Raw genomic sequence first — 20,937 nt, 5'->3', positions numbered from 1 at the left:
GGAAAAGTGAGTGACCCACAAACTTCAGTTTCTAGCTGAAAACGTGTGTATAAGTGCAAGAGAATGTGGCAAATATATACCTATGGAACATATCATAGACTAGAATTAGATTTTTTTTATTAGGTGAGGCTTCTGTTTTACCTTGTGTCCCTGCTGACTCTGTTCTGCTTACAGTGCCTGTTCCTGTGTGATTAAGTTCGAGAAATATAACTGGCTTCACTGGCAAGTGAGTGACACAATATTATATTAATGAGAAAGTGGCAACAGACAACTTTTCATGTCTGTTACTGTTTGGTCACCTTAATCTTAAACGTGCAAGAAACCACCGACTTTTCATAATAGTCAGTGTTGTGTCATAAGAAGCACGAAACAAAACAGAACTCTCTTCATTGCTTTGGATACTTTTTCATGTTGACATTTCTCCACCAAAGAAAAAACACGGTCCAGGTGGCAAAGAGAATAAATTAAGCCTCTTCTCCATCAAGATGTACAATGCAGTTGTTGTGGTTTTGGAATGGTAAACCGTGATCTGGCATATGTTTCCACAGTGGATAATGAAGCCAGATGGCGACAGCTGCATCAGTAACAGTAATAGAATGACATCATACTAGGCCGCTGACAAAAGACAATAATAGTCATTAAAGATGCCACGTTCTGTAATGTTTCCTATACTGTTGTACAAAAGTGATGATTCTCTGTGTCAAGCTCGACCCATAATGGTGCCAAAAACTGAAAAAGTACAGATCAGTTATGTTGGGAACCTTCTCAACATTTGACAATAGAATAAAAAGTAAATTATTCAATTTTAACACCTTTTACTTGAAGCCTAAAGTTTCACCTATAAGATATCCTGAGCACACATGATTGCATTAATCATCCATTAGACAACATTCGACTGAAGTGAAATTATTGTGTGACTTACGATGATGAGTAAGATGAAGTAGATGAAGTTGTAGAACGAGTGTGCGTCCATCACATAGTACATGATCTCCACCCAGCCCTCCAGTGTGATCACCTACAGACGGAGGAAAAGGTGAGAGTGTAAACTATCTTTCAGTCAATGCAGGTCAAGGTTTGAACCAGGTGATTTAGATTTAGAGCACAAAGGCTGGAGACAGCTAGTCCACTCTGTGTGAAGTGATAAGAATCTGATTTTAACCTATTAAATAGATATTCCATAACTTTTTCTTCATAACTTCACAAGTTAATACCATAAAAGACAATTCAGCATGTAATAAATGTCCTGGGTGGAATTAGTAGAGGCCTGTAGAGGTAATTCACTTATAGCATTTTACTGTTAAATGGAACTGTGCCTCAGATAAAAGCACCACCATTTTCTGGGCGGGCACCAAGATGAAATTATCTTTTTTTAAAAAGTGGGTGCCTTCCATGAATCTTCTGGTTCTCGGACCAAAGAAATGGGTCTTTGTCCACTCTGAAATAAGCTTTGGAAATTCCATCGTACAGATGAAACTCTCGATCTGGTAAATGCAAGATTTTTTTCTCTCATTGAGCAGCAAAGCGTGGGTGAAGGCTGATGTCTGATGAATTTACTGCAAGATTTGTTTGTAGCACTACAAGAAAAAAAGGACAATAACGGAACAGGGAGCAGAGAGTGTGATCGGCTGTTCCAGTAGCTGCTGTCTGGTCATGCTACCTGGAAAATGACGATCCAGGCATAGGCGATGTTGTCAAAGTTGATGGCTCCTTTGTGGGGGTTTCTGTATCCAGTGTGACACCTGGTGTAGTACTGGTTCCAGTTGACACAGAGTCCGGCTACACTGACGCTGCCATTGACCAGAGGTTCGGGACTCAGGCCCAGCGACTGGCGGTACAGCACGTCGTCTTTGTCCAGGCAGCAGGACTTCCCTCCCTCGCGGCGCGCAGGGACGTCAGAGCAGGACATGATGCCGTTGTCGACTGGCAGGGAGCAGATGAAGGGCCGCTCGTCATCCTCGTCGGCCATGTAGTACGGCCGAGGCAGACTGATGCCGGTGGTGCTAGAAGTGAAAAGGTAGGAGTTGGTGAGTATATGCTAGAAGTAAAAGCAAGAATTGCTCAGGGAGCTTTACATGGTAACACTCACATCACAGTAGCATGGTAATATTGAAAAAATTGTTGCAATAGGGATTCTATTATGGTAATACCATTTTATTTGTGATGCACTTTCTAATTTGGTAATAACAATGATAAAGGTTTGGTAATAAGAAGATCCTTTTACAGCAATACTATGTTATTCCCAAGGTGATATCCTGGTTAATTACAATCACTATAGGCTACCATAATACCTTCACATAAAAATGTTTGTGAAACAAAACAAGTGTATCTCCTTATGTCCCACACTATTTTATAGTATACACACTATCTTTGAATATCACACATCCATACAAAGTTAAATAAAAACCTTTATTTCTACCTCCCATCACAAGTAATGACAGAGACTTTTATCTTATATCCAACTTCCTTTTTAAATGACTGGAATACATTGCCTGGATAATATCCATTTCTGTATTGTCTGATGCTGTATTGTGTACATTGATCGGTCCATCAATCAATGGGTGTGTAATTTCCTTAGATACCAATGTATAGCCGATATCATCTAATCATCTCGCCCCCGGATTAGAATGTAATCCTGTCTTTAAACAAACTGGATAAAACGTGTTTTAATGTCAGAGATAAAAACAGAAGCGGAGCCGGACCAAAGTCATCCGCTCAGTGACTGCAAACTGTCGATCGAACAAGGATAAAAAAAATACTCAATTGATGTGTGTGAGTCTCGATTTCTCACATACACACACACACACACACACATACACACAAATAATGATTTTTCATTGTTTTTGTATTTTCATGCTGCGGCAACATTCCTTCGTGAGACGTTCAGGCCAATAAAAAAAACTCTAAATTGAAGTGAGCTGAACTGAGAGAGAGGAGAGAGGGATGATTATGTTTGAGGTGTCACTGGCTGTTGAACCTCCGTGTCCGTCCATTAAATATGACCCCACTCTCAGCTTTTTGCTCCTGACCTTTTGTTCTTCTTTTTCTTCACCAACGAATAATAGACTCAAAAAATGTCGACAGTCAAACAAACCACAGACTGAAAAAAAACCCACACTGGATGTCATGAAATTGTATTGGTCTCTATGTCTGTCTGTGATATTCTCTGAATTGCAAATAAAGGGTATTCACGTTTACTGACGGTAACTGAACAGAGATGTGGACCATAGACTGTACATTAACATGGACAGAGTTTCCTCCCTAAACCCAACCTGGAAGTAAGAATAAAATGAATAGATGCCAGAGGCTCATTCCAGACAACAACAGAGAGTGGACACCTGTTGCCTTTGCAGCAAGAAGACCCAAGTTCGATCCCCGGTTGGAACATGGGCCTTTGTGCATGGAGTTTGCATGTTTTCTCCGTGTGTTTGTGGGTTTTCTCCAGGCTCTCCGGTTTCTTCCCACAGTAAAAACGTGCAATATGGGAATTAGGGAAATTGGACTCTAAATCAGGGGTCTCAAAGTTGCGGCCCGGGGGCCACATGTGGCCCTCCAAACAATATCAAGTTGTAAGTCATTTCTATATGTTTTTATTTTTAAATTAATTTTGCATCATAAATATATATTTTTTATATATATATATATATATATATATATATATAATATTTTTTATTGTTGCATATTAAAACAACCACTTATATTTTGAAATGATCCAAACCAATCCAACATTATTTGTAAAGCACTTTAAAACAAACACAGTGCTGTACAGAATAATGGATAAAAGACAGAAGAAGTAAAAGACAGGAAAGCTCACACGAGGCAAAAGGAATTAATGCGGCATATTCATACGTAATTTTGAGCTCATAACGTCCACCGCAACTGTTGATTTTCCCAAAAAAGTTGGGCTTTTTTTCTTGACTGGTAAGGTGGCCCTGCGATGGACTGGCGAACTGTCCGGGGTGTGTCAGCTGAGATAGGCACGGCACCCCCTGACCCTCCTGTGGAGGATAAAGGGATAGAAAATGGATGGATGGATGGATGAGTGGACACCAGTGTGACTGATAGCTGGTATCGCCCCAATAGAAGCCTGGTTGCAGGTGATGTCTGTGAACTTCCGTCTGCAAAACCTCAACATGGCAGTAGAGAATCTCAAGACTTTAAAGGGGGAGTTCAGATTCTAATGGATTCTAATCACCTTAATCAATTGTTATTTTCATTATTCATTATTGTATTATTATGTGGTATGAGTCAGTGATCCAGTCAGGATCCAGGATATATGCCATGAATGCACCAAGTCTTGAAAACGCACCACTGTGTCTTTGTAAAGTGAGTTCCAGTTGGGGGTTAAACTGTTGCATTAAAGGCGAGATGAGTTTCAGCCCAGTTTTCCACTCAGGCTTGAATCTACAGTCAATCAGAAGTTGCAAGTTGCTCCTTGTGAACTTTTCAAAGACGTGATTAAAGGAGGCTTGTGTGTCGCTTCCCATTTCATTGACAACTCTAAATAACTTCTTGAGACGACTCTTGTTATTCCCGAACTTTACAAAAGACAGTAAGTTATGGAGGTGGTGGTGTACTGTGAACGCAGCTTAAAACAGCACAATACAAGCAGAAAAGAGGGAAAGAGTGAAGGATACACAATAGCGAAAAACGTGTAGACCAGGGCAAGCCAATGAAAACATGACAGGGAGAAATTAAGAAAACAGAAGGGAATGTATGGTAATAAATAAATTAAATGCTACATAATGAAAAATACCAAAGAAAGGATGAAATTCCGCCAAAGAAACAGTGAGAGAAGATATAAGAAAGCAAAACTAGGTGTACTAGAGGAGAATAATAGTGTGAAGAAGAAAAAGGACTATGGGCGTTTGCCTTGCAATTACAAAAAGAGCAAAGGAAGAGGCTAAAAGAGAGGGAACAGCAAAGCTCCCTGTGATCGCAGTGTAATCTAAGAGTATGGGCTTCTATTTAAAGGGCAGAGCGGAGAAAGAGACACGGATGAATGCAGACGTTGGTCTGCAATTACTTTTGACCTGGTATTTGAGAAGGTAAGAGACGAGCCGCAGTGTGAGCATGACCGCTGTCTCTCAGCCTTACGTCTGTACGATGTATGTCATGCTCTTCCTGCCTCTGAGAGAAGATTACATCAAGCTCAGCAGCCTCTGTCTTTTTACGTCCATTCATCTATTTATACTGTATGTTGATTTCCTATTTGCTGTTGTGTTTCTTTTTCAAATATTGCTCTCCCAAAAAAAGCCCAAACGACCGATATCGAATCCCATCCCTATCTGTAGCCGTCACTTACCTGAAACAAATAATTCCCTGTGTGCAGCATGGGAATGTTGCCTGGCAACATGTGATTTAAACACTGCTAAACAGAGAAGTTTATGTAGAGTTGCATGCAGCTGATAGACTTAATTTCTTTTCTTTTGTTTTTTTAAAGTTCCATACTACACTTTTAATTGGAGACCAATCCAAAATATGTTTTCCCGTTGCAGTAGCATCTGCCATTTTTATTTACTGTACGTCTCGATGCAAACGAGAGGACGGCAAAGTTAACATCAGATAAAGCTGTGAACAAACACCCACTGCAGCGACAGCAAATATCACAGCCGGGCTTGTTATCCGATTTTTGGCTGTGTGGGTCTGTATAGACACAGATAGCGGGAATTTCACACATGAAGAGAAGCTGGGCTCCTGACAGCAGAGGCTTCAGCTGAAGTTGTGTGTTATATATATATATATATATATATATATATATATATATATATATATATATTCCAACTCTTCTTATCTTCTTATCCATGGAAACACTCCATTTATTTCCAGAAGGAATGTTTGCGTCGTCGTTTTACCACCACTGTAAGCCACAAATTCAAATTCAGGTGGGTCAGGACATCCCATTTTGTACATGCCTTCTTCTTCGTCTTTGAATCACCATGGCGATGGCCTCCCCCCACCCAAACAAGCTTCTCGTTAAATCATTATTTTCTCTGTGGGCTGTGCTCAGCATCCAGCTCACTCCTCCGTGCAGCCAAATCGACCTAATCAAACATTAGTCTCTGGATTCCTCCTCTCCCGGGATCTCGCTCACCACGGGCATAATCCCAGTTATTGTGTGAGTGAGCCGTGTGTGCCTCCACGCTGGTATTAGCTGTACTCTTAATCATAGAGATGTTTGGGAACAAACAGCAATTGTTAAGCTTCCCGCGACTGCTGTTTTCTTCAGCTGATTCCAGGGGAGATTATTACATACATGATTTGCGAGTCATTAGTGATCAGTGGTGGTTAAAACCAAGAACACAATTTACTGTTTGTTTGTTTCACCCTCCACTTCTTATGTCCTGATGTTGCATACAGTGGTGGCCCGTCCATAGGGGGCGCTAGGGTGTCTCACATGAAGAAGAAGAAGATAGGAATCATCTAAAAAACATGGAAAATTGAAATAAACGCAATACCCATTATACAGTTACAACGAGCTGCCAGTACCGTGCAAAGGTCTCAGACCGCCATTCTATTATATATGTATTATTTGGCCTCTTGCTCCAAATGATGTGACCACTGCAAGACGGCAGTCCAAATCAGTCAGAGATATTTTCATGAGTCAACCTTCTGATTACAATCATATAAATTGCACCTGAAATGTTGCATAGCATGAGGAGAAGTCGAAGGATGCTGATCTCCGAGTGACAGCTGTTCTCCTCTCACACACACAGACACACACAGTGTAAATCTCCTGTGTGGTGTTGAAGAGCACAGGCAGAGAGTGCAGCGCGCGCCCGGGGTCTGAATCAACAGCAGCATTTGCACTCTCCTGATTTTGAGGCTACATGACAGACGCGTAATTGAATTACCGACGCTTCCTCCGAAACAATCAGCCCACAGACACCGTGAGACGAAGCATTGAAGCATCGTGGAAACATCACGCAGCGCTGTCACAACAAAAAATGCTCTTCGCACACACGTGCAAGGAAATCTGATTTCATCCCGAAGACAGAGAGAGAGAGAGGGAAGTGAACAGTGAGAGGATGTAGAGCAAAGTGTGCTGCAGTTGTCACACTGTAAAGGTTAGAGGTAGCAGTGATATATAGAGGTACGTACTCCTGGATCATATCATTTGCATTCAGCACACAGCCTAGACTTTATTTAAAAAAAAACAAAACAAACAAAAAAAACAGCTTCTACAGGTAAAAGTGTCAAGTATTTAGTGATTTAGTGATCAGCTGCTCTGGAGTGTGCCAAAGATAAACTCAGAGGGGACGGTGTTTTTGCCGTTGTAGCTACTAAACTGTAGAACGATCGGCCTCCACACTTTACAAATGTCTCTCCCTAAAACATGTTTCTTTTCCTTGGCCTTTAATTTAGGTGCGGGTACAATTCCTACTGTTTGCTGCTATTATGCACTGGCATTGTTTTATGTGCTCTATAAAGAAAATCTGAGTTGAGTTGGCCTCTGGCACTCTTTAAGTTGTTGACGTTATATTCATTTCTATTGTTTTTTATTGTCTGGCTGTCATTTCTTATCCACGTTTTATGTCTTTTCATTTATTTTATGTCTTTTATTGATTGTGCCCTTCATTTATTCTTCTGCACGGCTTCTTGGTCCGTCCACTGTGGCTGTTCCAAAGTGCTTTACAGATAAAGTTGGATTGGATTGGATTGGATTGGATTAAACCTGTAGTGGAATATATGCCAATTAATGTGACTGTCAAAACAGAATACAGAACTCACCTCATAAATCTATGCCTGTATACGGTAGCTTAAAAAATATGTTTGCTGTTTTTTTAAGGCAGCCTTTTCTAACCGTAAACTGTTAATCCACAGCAGAAGTTCAGATGTTTTATTTTGTGAATTTAGTGTTTGAAATCATTCATTCTGATTTACGAGTTACGTCACATAAACGTGCCAAACACGGCAGCAGCAGACCAACATCTTGTGTGTTCGTGCGAGCTAAAAACCTCTAAAAAAAGGGAGAAAATGACAACAAATGCTGAAGATTTTGTTTTCCTTCAGTCCCTGAGGGCAGTCGTGTTATCAGTGACATTATGGCTTCCAGGCAGGTACACGTGTGACAAAGTTAAACTTAATGTTTGTCATTATTGACAAATAATACACACCACAGTAGTATAGTATAATAGTATTCATTATAATTGTGTTTATTGTGTGTTTGTATGCTGCCAAATTTACACCAAAACAATACAATTTACTGCTTTTTTTTTTTTAGATAAAAGAGATACAATTAAAAAAAAGTTAATTCAAATTTGGCCCCTCAACAATATTTTTTGTTTCTCATGTGGCCCCTTGGGGAAAATAATTGCCCACCCCTGTCCTAAACAGTGGACATGACTTGATGTAAAGTGTAACTAGTATGCAAGACTGTGCTCATTGTCTGTGTTGCTAGGTAACAGTCAAGTCCACTTTGTGTAACTATATATAATGATTGATTAAATTCAAACAATAAAAAACACAACATAATCATATCATGCTGATATTCAGGACAACTCCCTCAAGTGCATTATTGCTTAAATAAAATAAGTATATATACTATATTTATATATTGCGTGTGTGAATTACTTAGTGTTTGAATGACGTGACACTCAACTTTTATTTTTAACATCGCATAATACTTTTCCTTGTCTTGCTTTAATGGATGCTATCTCATCACTTGTCTTCCGAGTTGAAGTGAGTGAAAATGACGTGAGAAATTGTTGTGATAATCAACCCGATAAGCGGCTGTAAATTTGGAGAAATGCTTCTCGCTGAGCGCTAATTACGGGTGAAAGCGAGTGTTCCATTACGACACTATACTTCCCAAGAAATGAATTTGATGTTAATTGCCGGGTTTGTGCACGTGTCCCACAGTCTTTCCCGCCGGAGCACAGCAGGTAGGCAAAACATTCAAAAACAAGTTACATTTATCTTTAAACAAACATAGTATTTATCTGATAGAGTGTGCACTCCCCATAGGACAATCCTTAGAAATGACTATTGCTTTTAAATTATATTTATAAAAAATACCTCTCAGGAAACAAAGTATTACCCCTTCATATATAAATAAAGCATTTTTGAATATTTCTACTACATGTAAGAAACATACTGTGTCTCTTAAAGGTATAGGTGAATATACTATCCATAATTTCCATGCAGGCAAAGACATAAACACTGACATGGACATGACACCTCAAAGAAGTGAACAAATAAGAAAGACAGATGATTGACAGCGGAGACGACAGTGATTCCCATTAATTATCTCGACGGCTAGGTCCATACCATCCTTCATCAGAGTAGTATCTATTTTACACTAATTATAATCTCAACAGATAACTGAGCAAATCCGACGGCTCTAACTGTCGGATTTGCTCAAGCGCTGCAATGCAGAGCTGCGTGTGTGTTGCTAAGAGCCTTGTGTTGACTTATGCCATCACTTAGAAAGTTATTACGTCCACACACAGACACACAGTCAGACCCCAGTTTCCAAACCCAGCTGTGTGCAAACCCATGTGTGCAGGTGCACGGCAGCTACTGCCAGAGACTGGATTCATTCTAAGGGGAGATACTGGACTGACTCTGGCCAAGTCCTAAACCACTCCTGCTATCCATTGCCACTTCACGACAGAGTGTCACTCCAAATGAAATTACATCCCGAAGCTACGGAGAACATTCCTGATGAAGGAGAGGGTTTATATAAGAAGCCAAATAATGGGTCGCCATCACCACTCATATAGAAGAAGATGAAAGCAGCTGATCTAGAGCTCGGTGTGTCATCGTCGAAGCTGACGTGCTTGTTTTGCAGCATTCCCCTTTTTCTGTCATTCTCCCCGTGAAAATATATGGAAGTTTCACAGGTTTTTAATTTGTTTATTTAAGTACATAGACACATGGCTGCATGTCTTTTATCTCCAGAACTTCTGTGCGAATGTTTGATCAGGTTTAACTGTTGTGTTTACGCCAGGGGCGGTTGCTTGTCTTTGAAACAGGGGGAGCATATCTTTCAGGCCCCAGTTATTTATACATTCATTCTGCAAACACACAACTAAACAAGGAAACAATACATGTAAAATTGAAATGCTATAATCGTGTTTTTATTTACAAATAACACACAACGACGAGCTATTGGTCTCAAACTTTCCTCGCAAAATCCAAACAGAACAGAGGCAGGAAAGGCTCCGCTGACGTGTAGCTTTCTGCAATACTGTCAATCAAAAAAAATGACAGTTTCCCTCCCCACCATCTGCTCCATTGCCTCCCAGAGAAGCTCAGCTTCCCTGGAAGTGACGTTTATTTACTTATAAATATTTTATTTATTTTATTTTACCAGCTCACTCCAACCTGTTCTGTGTCATCACATACAGAAGGCCATATCTCATCAAATCGGTCAGTTCCCTCTTCCATTTTTTCAAAATGTGGTCAAATTGAGTAAAAAACACACTTTCTTGAATTTGGGCAACTGCCAATCAAGATGCTTTCTGTTAACCTTGAATGAAGCTGAGCTTCAAGTGGTTTTAATGCGGAGGCTGCTACGGGAATATGGAAAAAAATTATGACATTTGTGACATTTTAGACCATCACATTAGTGATATTTTAGAGGAAGCTGAGTTTTCCTTGCAGTCTTAGTGCAATCGCCACTGGTTTGCACAGTGTTGAATGTCCTTCATCATCCTGGTGCACTTCCTGCTAAGATCATTGTAAGCCTGCACTGATGCAGAGACTCACGCACTGCATTAATTGATCTGGGATGGCACTAGATATGGCACTTAATAAGGACCTTGCAGATCGAGTGTGATTGGATAAAAGAGGGAATAAGGGGCAGTCTGGGATTTGGCCTCTTCCTCCAAATGATGACCACTGCAAGATGACTGGCATTCCTAATATCAGAGATATTTCCTGAAAGTCAGTCATTATAAATTAATCAGTTGTTATCTCAGTTGCAGCTACTGTCAAATAGAGTCTTTTGAAATGTGGCATTTTACGAAGAGAAGCTGAAGGATGCTGACAACTGAGTGACAGCTGCTCTTCTTCTAGTATACATAAACATAATTTGCGGTTTCGCGCGCGTAAACACACACAGCAAAGCGTCTGAGGGGCCCGAATCAACACTGCTCTGATTCTGAAACCACATGACAGACGAGTAATTGAATTACTGACACTTCCTCCAAAACAAACGGCCCACAGCCACTATGAGACAAAGCGTTAGTCGTGGAAGCGTCGCACGGTTGCTGTCACAACAAAAATGCTCTCACACACACACAGGCAAGGAAATGTGATTCTATCCCAAAGGGGGGAGGAGGGGGGGGGGAGGGACTGTGAAAATGTGAGAGGATATATAGAGAAATCAAAGTTCATGTTGCAGTCGTCAAACTGTAAAGGTTAATAGTAGCAGTGATACAGAGGACCAGTAAATCTGCATTATTTGCATTCAGCACACAGGTTTTCTAAAACCCCGGATTCCCTGCAGGGCATCTTCAATGTGTGCATCAGTCGGGGGGATATGTGCCACTGCCTGTGATCACGGCAGGGAACGACTCGCAATGTGCACAATTACATTGTTAATGTGCGTGTGAGGCGATGAGGGAATTATAGAAAGTAATAGGTATGAGCCAATTAAGGACAGCAATGAAAGATTTACTTTCCTCTCATTGGAACAACAAAGCAAAAGAAAAGGTCAGAAGGTGCAGCACTGACTGTCTTCTCACCGCGGCACAGCTTGGCGTCCTGGCCCCACAGAGAGAGACGGTCATGTGGAAGAAAAGTAACAGCAATACAAAATAAAATAAAAAAAGTTCTGATAGCTGACCTGATAAAAGTAAATAAAACAAAATACAAATTAAACTCAACTTTTCTGGAGATAATAAGCATCATTATATCAGCACTGTCAGAGAGGGAGAGCGAGAGAGAGGGAAAGGAGACCTTTCTTCTCTCCCCTCTCGTTGAACTTGTTTCATTGCTTCAACGCTTGCCGTTCGGAGGTCAGCAGAGCAGAGTCTGCCGTGGCTGACTGAGTTGCAAAAGTTGCTAATGTTGCTCAAGTATTGGTATTGTCCCAGTCAACACGTCCGTCACTGTTGGGTGCACTTTCATCTGACAGAAAAACCCCACCAACGAGGAGAGAGAAACCTTGTTCTCATCACGTGCAGAAGTGCATTTCTCAACATGCAATACCAGCAAAGTGAGATGCACCACAATGCAGTTCAGCGGTGTTTGATGCTGCTCCATTCAAAGTGAATAAAACACATTGCAGTTAATGCCCTCACTACAGAGTTGACCAATGAAGGAGGTGACAGGGCTACCACTGACTCTTCCACCTTCAGAGGAAGACATTTCACTCAGACTTGAAGCTTTAGAGCTTTAGACAGACCATGCGAGACATTAGATCAAGAGAAATAAGAATACTTCTGCTTGAAATATTCCTTTGCCCAGAAAATGTCTGATGTCAAATATCAAATGGCTTATAATACCCATGTAGGGGATAACACCAGTGAGGGTGATGTGAGGTGAGTACAAAGGCATCATGCCCATCACTACTGTGACATGTCAAAACTAAAACATTATATATCCCGACTGAAGGTTATTCAAGAATCTAGGTTTTTTTGTGTGTAGGAGCAGAACTTGTGGCTCAAAAAAGGATCCAAGTGTGATTAACAGTATGTATAATAATCAAATGGATGCAAGGAGACTAGACCCAGATCACAGGAGCTAATGATAGCTTGGTAGCAACAGTAGCAACATGGAAATTGGTGTTAATTATAAAAAGGTTCCAATTTTCATTTATTACACTGTAAACATAAATGAATAAATACAAAGCCAATTCCAAATGGGTCACATTTGTTGTCTTGTTTCTTTGTTGTCTTGTTTCTTGCATCACGTGTTGCACGAGGAAGACGAAGAGTTAGGCTGACGATGTTACATTGGTTTTGGCACCTTGTGAGAACTTGTTAAAGCACTCAGATGTGAAAGTTCTGCATTTTTTGGCTGGGATCTGGTCCAGCGTTTCCTAGCACTGCTTGGGTCAAGGTCTCGAGCTTTCAAATGATAGACAGGTACAGGTTGGATTCATTTCTGGGTCTTTTTCAAGTTTTTGGCACAAACTTTTCAACCTAAGATCTTGACAAGACTCTACATTGGACCTTATTATTATTTAACATGTGCACAGAAATGTTCTCACTCTCAAAAAACAATCTTTTGATGTACCATGAAGGGAGCAGTGTGCTGAAAATTCAAGTAGCAAGAAGCTGAGTCCAAAAGATGGACCTTAAAGGTAGATAGTAGATACTTTCACAAGAGTACAAAGTGAAATAACTGTAAATTAATACATTTAAGCCCTTTTCAAATAAATAAACAGTGTCAGGCTTTCATCAGATGTGCTCACATAAGGTCTAAGGAAGTTCTAGAGTAGTTCTCAAAGTATGAACAAATGCAGAACATGCATCCCAGATTTGTAGATCAGATGTTTATACAAAGTGCACATTAGTGCATACACTGTTTGTGAATGCGTCCATTGTCCCCACAGACAAACAAAGACAGCAAATGAAGACTCACAGTGTGAAGTTCTCCTGCAGGTAGCATCTGTTCCTCAGCAGCCCCGCCCACAGCTGCACCCCGATGATGCCAAAGATGAAAAAGACAAAGAAGCAGAGGAGGAGGACGTTGCCCAGCATGGGGAGAGTGTCGAGCAGCAGGTTCACCAGGATACGCATGCCTGAAGAGACACAAACACATTACATTATTACCTTGCATAAGCCACAAAGAAGAAGAAGTGTTTTCTTGGCCAGTCGTGGTTTGGAGACGAGAAAAAAAGTTGTTTCGTATGAAGTCACTGGAGGGTGGAGTGATGACTATCTTCTGCTCCCTTGTCCACTGCTGCTTTGAAGCAACAAATGTTATATTCAAACCTTTGTCAAATGAGTTCACACAGCTATGATTAATCCTATCAGCTCCCTGTGTGACTCTCTCTCTCTCTCTCTCTCTCTGTAACAGCAACATTACCGCACTGCACACGGTGACACATTTGACATCACGTCTGAGCAGATAAGGCAGATTGCTGCTGCATGTGCCAAACACAACACAGCTGCTGCTGCTGTTCACTGAACCATGCAGCTCCAAAGTCTATGGACGATTATATCGATCATAACTTTGGCCTTTTTGGGGTCCTTTTCTGGCATCAGCACAGACCTTGTCGGGACCAGTGTCCCGACAGCGCTTTTCCATTATACAGTACATACATCAGCTCGACTCGGCCACTGATTGGTCACTGAGCGTGTCGTCACTGTAAGAGTCATGAGCACGACGTCTGACGCGAGAATCAAACCGAATAATGCCGAACTGTAGATCTGTTTAAAACGGTAAAAATCCCGAAACATGTGCTAACCTCCGACATTTAGCAAGGACATTTCTAAAATCTCAACATTTAACAGACGAGTCTGGTGTATTTAGCAACAGCACTGCCAAAAGCCGGTGATCGTGAGCAGAATCCAGCCTGTTCAGTTGTATTTTAGTTCAGTGACTGCGTCAGACTGAGTCGTGCAGGAAGTACTGCATGATTCTGTGAACAAATCTTTTTAATTAACTCTATTGATTAGTTTCTGTGTGTGTGTGTCATATAACACATATATAAGTCATGTTCTTAGCCTCATACCACACCGAGTAGAGGCGAGTCGAGTAGAGTCGAGACAGAGTCGAGGGCTGCAACTAACGACTATTTTCATCATCGATTCATCTGTCGATTGTTCTCTCAATTAATTGAGTGATTGTTTGTTTTCATCATAAAAATAGTTTAGTAGTCAATTAAAAAATAAATTAATTGAGTCATTGTTTCAGCCGCACTCTGGAAATTCTTTATGAAAATCTCAGACAAATGCAGACAAACACCACAGCTTATTTTGTCTTCATGGAGACAGATTGAAGGATATAATTTGTACAAACAAAATGACAAGATTAAAATCCACATCTTTCTCTTTCACCCCAGCAAATTTCCTTGTCATGCAGCTATTTATCACATTATTGTCTCATTTGCATACGAGCCGTTGTATTAATTAGTTAATCAATCCTTAATCTTGGGACTAATTGTGATCCCATGGCTCATTACTTGATTACTGATCTCCATAAGAAAACGAGAGCAGGGGTTAAATTCTATCTGTTAAGAGGATTTGAGAGTTGATACAAGATTTAGCTGCACTAATCACGGGTTAAGTGGGCAGTGGTTTGTAATGATTTGAAATGACTCCAGCAGAGGGAGAATAAAGACTGTAGTTACTCACTGCACACTTGTTTTTGTAATACTGGACAGTTATGACTCATCTTACTTTGCTTACTTGTGTAACCAAGATTAATTAACAATCTTTTTATATTTTTTTTCTATAAATGAAGCACATCTTTCAGTCTGTAATTAATGAAATGGAGATAAGATTTAACAGAGAACTATGGATTTATAGTGATACTTCTATCTTCTCTTGTGAAGTCGCCACTAAAAGAAAGTATTAGTATTTATTTAGACCAACAGTATTATAACTTGAGAGCAACCGCAGAAATGTAAACCTGATGTTCCAAACCTTAAAACCTTTTGGCAAGACTTGTGTAACATGGTGGACATTTCAAAAAAGGTGTATTGCAATGACATGGAAATCTGACTCCAATTTGTCGGTTTCTTGAGCAAAGTTGCATTCCATTTAAAACACAATGACATGGACCCTTAGTCATTTTCACACCTAATAGTCTCCACTAGACTCGGTACGATCGGGGACTCGGTTCAATTGGGGGTCACAACTTTCAGCCGGTCCGAGTGTGTTGGTTAACGCAGGACAGGTTAACTGCATCAAATCCTATCGTTTTATGTGAACATACGACACATAAACGCTGCAACGATGGGCTCAGATATTTATCCCGGCTATCGCTCTACACACGCGTATGTTTGACCCACAATTCCCTGCGTTGTAGTCCACATCTTGCATTTGGTTCATTGGAAAGCGAACCGGGACCTACGTTTTTAGGCGGACCAGAGTTCGGTTCTTTGGTGTGCATCTGAGTTCGGTTTCGGATTCACACCTCCTCAAACGAACCGGATTTCCAAGCAAATGAACTAGGATTCGATTTAGAGGAGCTTTCCATGATAACTTACCGACATCCATCAGATTTTATATAATTGTCCATTTTGCCGCTGTCTTTCATGTATTATTAGGCACAAATCCAATTGGAACAAGGACCATGCTACATGTTCTATCCATGTTCTCTGTCCAAACACATGCAATATGGGGATTAGGCATATTGGACACTCTTATAATCTAATTTTTAACAAATATTGGACACTCTAAAGTGAGTGAAAGATTGAATGCTTGTTTGTCTCTCTGTGACCCTGTGATGGACTGATGGAGTGCGATTTTCACAAAACTTGAGGCGAAAAAGTTGTCGAAAGATTTTGCAGATTCAAGACCCAGGTCAGGGAACTGCTGTACTCCTTGACTTGCGTGGGACGCGAGGGACTGCATGCAGTCCTAGTTAATAATAATAATTGTTATTATAGTTATTAGTATATACTCTCATAACACCTTAATGTAATATTTTGGGTGAGCTGGGGGGGAGGAGTGTGAGGATAAAATATTTCAAAACAAGCGAAATGCTGTATTTTTTCACATTTTTTTTTTGTTGTGTTTTATTTCTGTATTAATTGTATAAAAACACAATTTAATTTCCAAGAAAGCGTAAAGGAGAATTGCCTAAAACCCCTCGGGCTTGGAAATCAGAATTCTTCAGGAAATATTTCAAAGGAAAAATCGGTGCAGGCCAAACATAACACAACCAAACATGTTAAGCATACATTTCTAATATTGGTAGGTAAAACTATCTGATGGGTCGGGGTGTAATATCAGATATCTCCTCTCCTATTCATAAATCCACAATACATGACCTTGGGTGAAGAGTAATTCTGGGTCTTTTTTCCCCAACGTTAATATTTAATGATTTGTGGATACTGGAGTCTTTAAAAATTCAAACGTTTACCTCCCACTGCTAACATAAAGGGCAACAGCCTGATAAGCATTCCTAAACCCCAAAACAATTTCCCTTTAATAAAACTTTAACACACACTTTTCTTTTTAATTTGTTTGATTATAGGGCTTTGACTGCACATGAAACAGCAAACAAATTGATGCTAATATGTGTGTTCAACTCCAAACAAAGTCTAACCCTGATTGGTGTCAGATATTACACATCATGGAATCCGATCTTCTCAACGATTTAATCCGTTCAAAGTCAAAAGCAGCTGATGAAACAGTGCTCTTTAAATACACATAATTATATGTTCTTAAGCATTAAGTTGCAAAGCTATTTTATTGTCATAAATAAACAATTTAAAATGCATAAAATTAAAAATGACATGAAAGTCAGCCCGAGTCAGACATGATTACAAGATGAAACGATTCCTAATTGTTCCCCGCAGGAAGTCAAATTAGAGCCTATTTATTAAAACAAAACAACATGGTTATTTACCAATGTCGTATCACCACATGCTGACTAAATGGAGCAGCAAATCTTTGTTTTATTAAAAAAAAAAGAAGAAGAAAGAAAAAACAACAACATAATCATTGTACTAATCAAGTGCAGACCATGGGAGCAGCTGCAGAAATGTTGGGAGGGAAAAGGAAAAAGGGAAATGATCAAAGTGCAAACTTGATGAATAAACAGAATATGAAAGGAAAAGAAGAGGAAAAGTGAGAATCTGCTGACGACCATTACTTTGGCTGCTAAAGGTTCGGCATCTCCCACGGGAGGATTGCGGTTAATGCAATAAACGGGCTGAGTCGTTTAAGCTGTGGCCAGTGGGACCTGGATAGACCTGGATCATTTCCATTAACGTCTTATTAAGTGGCTCCTCTGATCACTTCACACACTCACCCTCCACTGAGTGCCGATGTGAGTTTGTGGCGTCGCTGTGGTTGTATTGCCGATGCTGTGCTTGCGTAAAGCGCCCGACTGAAGCCTCTGAGACTCTGCATTTGTGTGTCACCCGCTGCATGGAGATTGAATTTACCGTGAGATGGAGCTCTGAGGTAAATTGTCTTTAATAAAGAAGAGAATTGCTTTTTATTTATCCGACTAAAGGAAGACAAGGGAAAGAACTGGGTTTTGGCGGCTGATTCTGGCTCCTGCATGTGCACAATTGTGTAAGGAACTGGCCTTGAAGTATGAACTTAAAAGTCCCATATTATAAGTGACATTTCCCTGAATAGGTTATAAAGCAGGTTTATAGGTTCCATTGCAAATGAATAAAAATGCTCAGTATTCTCATAAAAATGGTGCTAAATCAATCTGTAGGTGCAAAATATTTAGATAGAGAATTGTTGCATATTTACCTAACAAAGGTTAATTAGACAAACACATCATACTACTTTTTGTTGCTGCTTCATTCTTACACAAATTGTGCAGTTCTTCCTTTGATGACTTATATATAAAAGTCTGCTATTCACCAAAATGTCAATCACATTTGTTCTGGATCAGTTTCACTTTCAGAATAAGAGCCGCTCCCAACAACACTACCAGATAACCAACATTTGTAGTAAGGGAATAAATAGGAGAAAAATTAAGAAAAGGAAGAATATACGTTGTTTAAAAAATTTTAAATACCTAATAATGTCACTCATCCCTAGATGTTAATAAAATAATTTAGTTTAATGCTTTGTGTGCCGCCCCCTCAAAGTTAAAAAGGACGATTCACACTTGTTTTTCAGCTTCTTTTTTATCTTCAAATGTATTCTCTTCTTTGCAGAACACACCACCTTTCACGATCAATACAATCTTTCCAGAACAAGTATGTTTTTGTTCTGTACCACAACTTTATCACAGAAAGTCACATTGCAGTGTCAGCTTGTTTTTCAACAAGGTCAAGGTCTAACATGCTATCAAGACATCGTGCAATTGTGCGATGTCACTCAACACAAGCGACACAATCACACAGACACACTTGCAGCAGGTGTGGGCAATACAAAAATTGTCATTGGAAAAAGGCAGGCGGGGGGGTGGAGTGTGCCTGTGAAAAATAAAAAAGTAGGAAACTGTACTATATGTTGGAAAGCAATGGGGTTTTTCTGGTGAAATATCTACAATTTGTCTCAATATTTGCTTTTAAAAAGCAAATAAAATTTCAATTTAATCATTAAAATAAATTTGTAAGTATCTAACATTCGTCAGATTATAAACATTAGATACTTGCAATTATTTTGTTCCAGACGGACAGTGACTGCAAGCCCGAGCTGTCGCTCCAAAACCCAGTAGCCAATCAGCAGGCAGCTTCCTAAGGCCCCGCCAATGGTCAGTATCACAAACAAAAAAACACGGCGCAAAGAACGAATGAGGGAGTGCAAAGAACAAGTGTTTCAAACAATAAAATACAATATTTTTGAATGATTAAATCGCCAGGTTCAGTTCCCACATGATCTCTATGGGGAAACAATGGCAGACTCAGTGTTGAATGGTCTTATGAATTTAGTAGTGGTAATTATAGTGCGCCTCGACCAACAGCGCTTCATTATGGTGGCACGATATTTATTAAAGGAAAGTGCCTCCATAAATGTGTATATAAATTAGTGTTGTGACAAAATGAAGATAGTGCTTGCTCCTCTACTGTCCTATTCATTCAATGAGTCCCTCTATAACTTGCACTTCTTGCCTCAATCTATCCCCCTAATAGCCCCCTCATCTGAGTCCCCCCACATATCTCCTCTCATCATCCCTAACGGTATGGTATGCTATAGTACAGCATTGTATGGTATGGTACGGTACAGTACAGTATAGTACTGCATGGTATGGTATGGTACGGTACGGTACGGTATAGTACAGCATAGCATGATATGGTATGGTAGGATACAGTATAGTATAGTACAGCATGGTATGGTACATTATGGTATGGTATGGTATGGTATAGCATGGCATGGAGTGGTTTGTTTCAGTATAGTGTAGTACAGTATGGCATGGCATGGTATGGTACAGTATAGTGTTGTACAGCATGGTACGGTACGGTACGGTACGGTACGGTACGGTACGGTACAGTACGGTATGGCATGGCATGGCATGGTATGGCATGGCATGGCATGGTACGGTACAATACAGTATAGTATAGTACAGCATGGTATGGTACAGTAAGGAACAGTATGGTATGACATGGCATGGCATGGCTGGGCATGACATGGTATGGTACAATACAGTATAGTATAGTACAGCATGGTATGGTACAGTAATGAACAGTATGGTATGGTATGGTATGACATGGCATGGCATAGTATGGTATGGTACAGTATAGTATAGTACAGCATGGTATGGTTTCTTGTTCGACAGCGAACAAGCCACAGGACAGACAGGACGCTGTCCATGGTGCTGAATGAGAGTCACAGACCCCATTGCATGAATGGCCACGTCTGTCTATCTACCAGTTTTAAAACTTTTTTTCTGCTTTACCGAAAATGTAAGTGCAGAGAAATAACTCATGTCAAGTTCTCGGGTTCACTCCCACATTTATGTCCAGTACAGGTACATGAATTTAGTACTGGTAATTATAGTGCGCCTCGACCAACAGCGCTTCATTATGGTGGCACGATATTTATTAAAGGAAAGTGCCTCCTTAAATGTGTATATAAATTAGTGTTGTGACAAAATGAAGATAGTGCTTGCGCCTCTACTGTCCTCTAGGATCTAATCACATCATTTTTCCTGTGTTATCTTCCACTCTCCAGTATCCTCTCCGTCCCTCACTCATTTTATCCCTATTCATTCAATGAGTCCCTCTATAACTTGCACTTGTCTTCTTGCCTCAATCTATCCCCCTAATAGCCTCCTCGTCTGAGTCCCCCCACATATCTCCTCTCATCATCCCTCTCATCCATCTTCGGCTATCCTTCGCGGAGCTGGATAATCCCCTCTTCCCTTTGTAATTTGTCTTTTTATTCTGCTTTCTCACCT

The 20,937-nt window shown here is 40.2% G+C and overlaps 1 protein-coding gene across 1 annotated transcript in view; it reads right to left on the bottom strand.

Annotated features, from left to right (window-relative positions):
* The window catches only part of LOC131466963 (voltage-dependent T-type calcium channel subunit alpha-1I-like), a 230,690-nt gene that overhangs the window by 93,253 nt on the left and 116,500 nt on the right, over nt 1-20,937 (bottom strand). Inside the window, exons 6-8 of the mRNA XM_058640603.1 lie at nt 13,534-13,693; nt 1,658-2,000; nt 923-1,015 (exon numbers count right to left, since the gene is read on the bottom strand). Of these exons, the coding sequence (XP_058496586.1) occupies nt 923-1,015; nt 1,658-2,000; nt 13,534-13,693 (596 nt within the window). The remainder of the gene's footprint in view (nt 1-922; nt 1,016-1,657; nt 2,001-13,533; nt 13,694-20,937) is intronic.

This window comes from Solea solea, chromosome 10, assembly GCF_958295425.1.
Source record: "Solea solea chromosome 10, fSolSol10.1, whole genome shotgun sequence".
NCBI classification, from domain to species: Eukaryota; Metazoa; Chordata; class Actinopteri; order Pleuronectiformes; family Soleidae; genus Solea; species Solea solea.
This window is presented reverse-complemented; position numbering and strand designations above follow the sequence as displayed.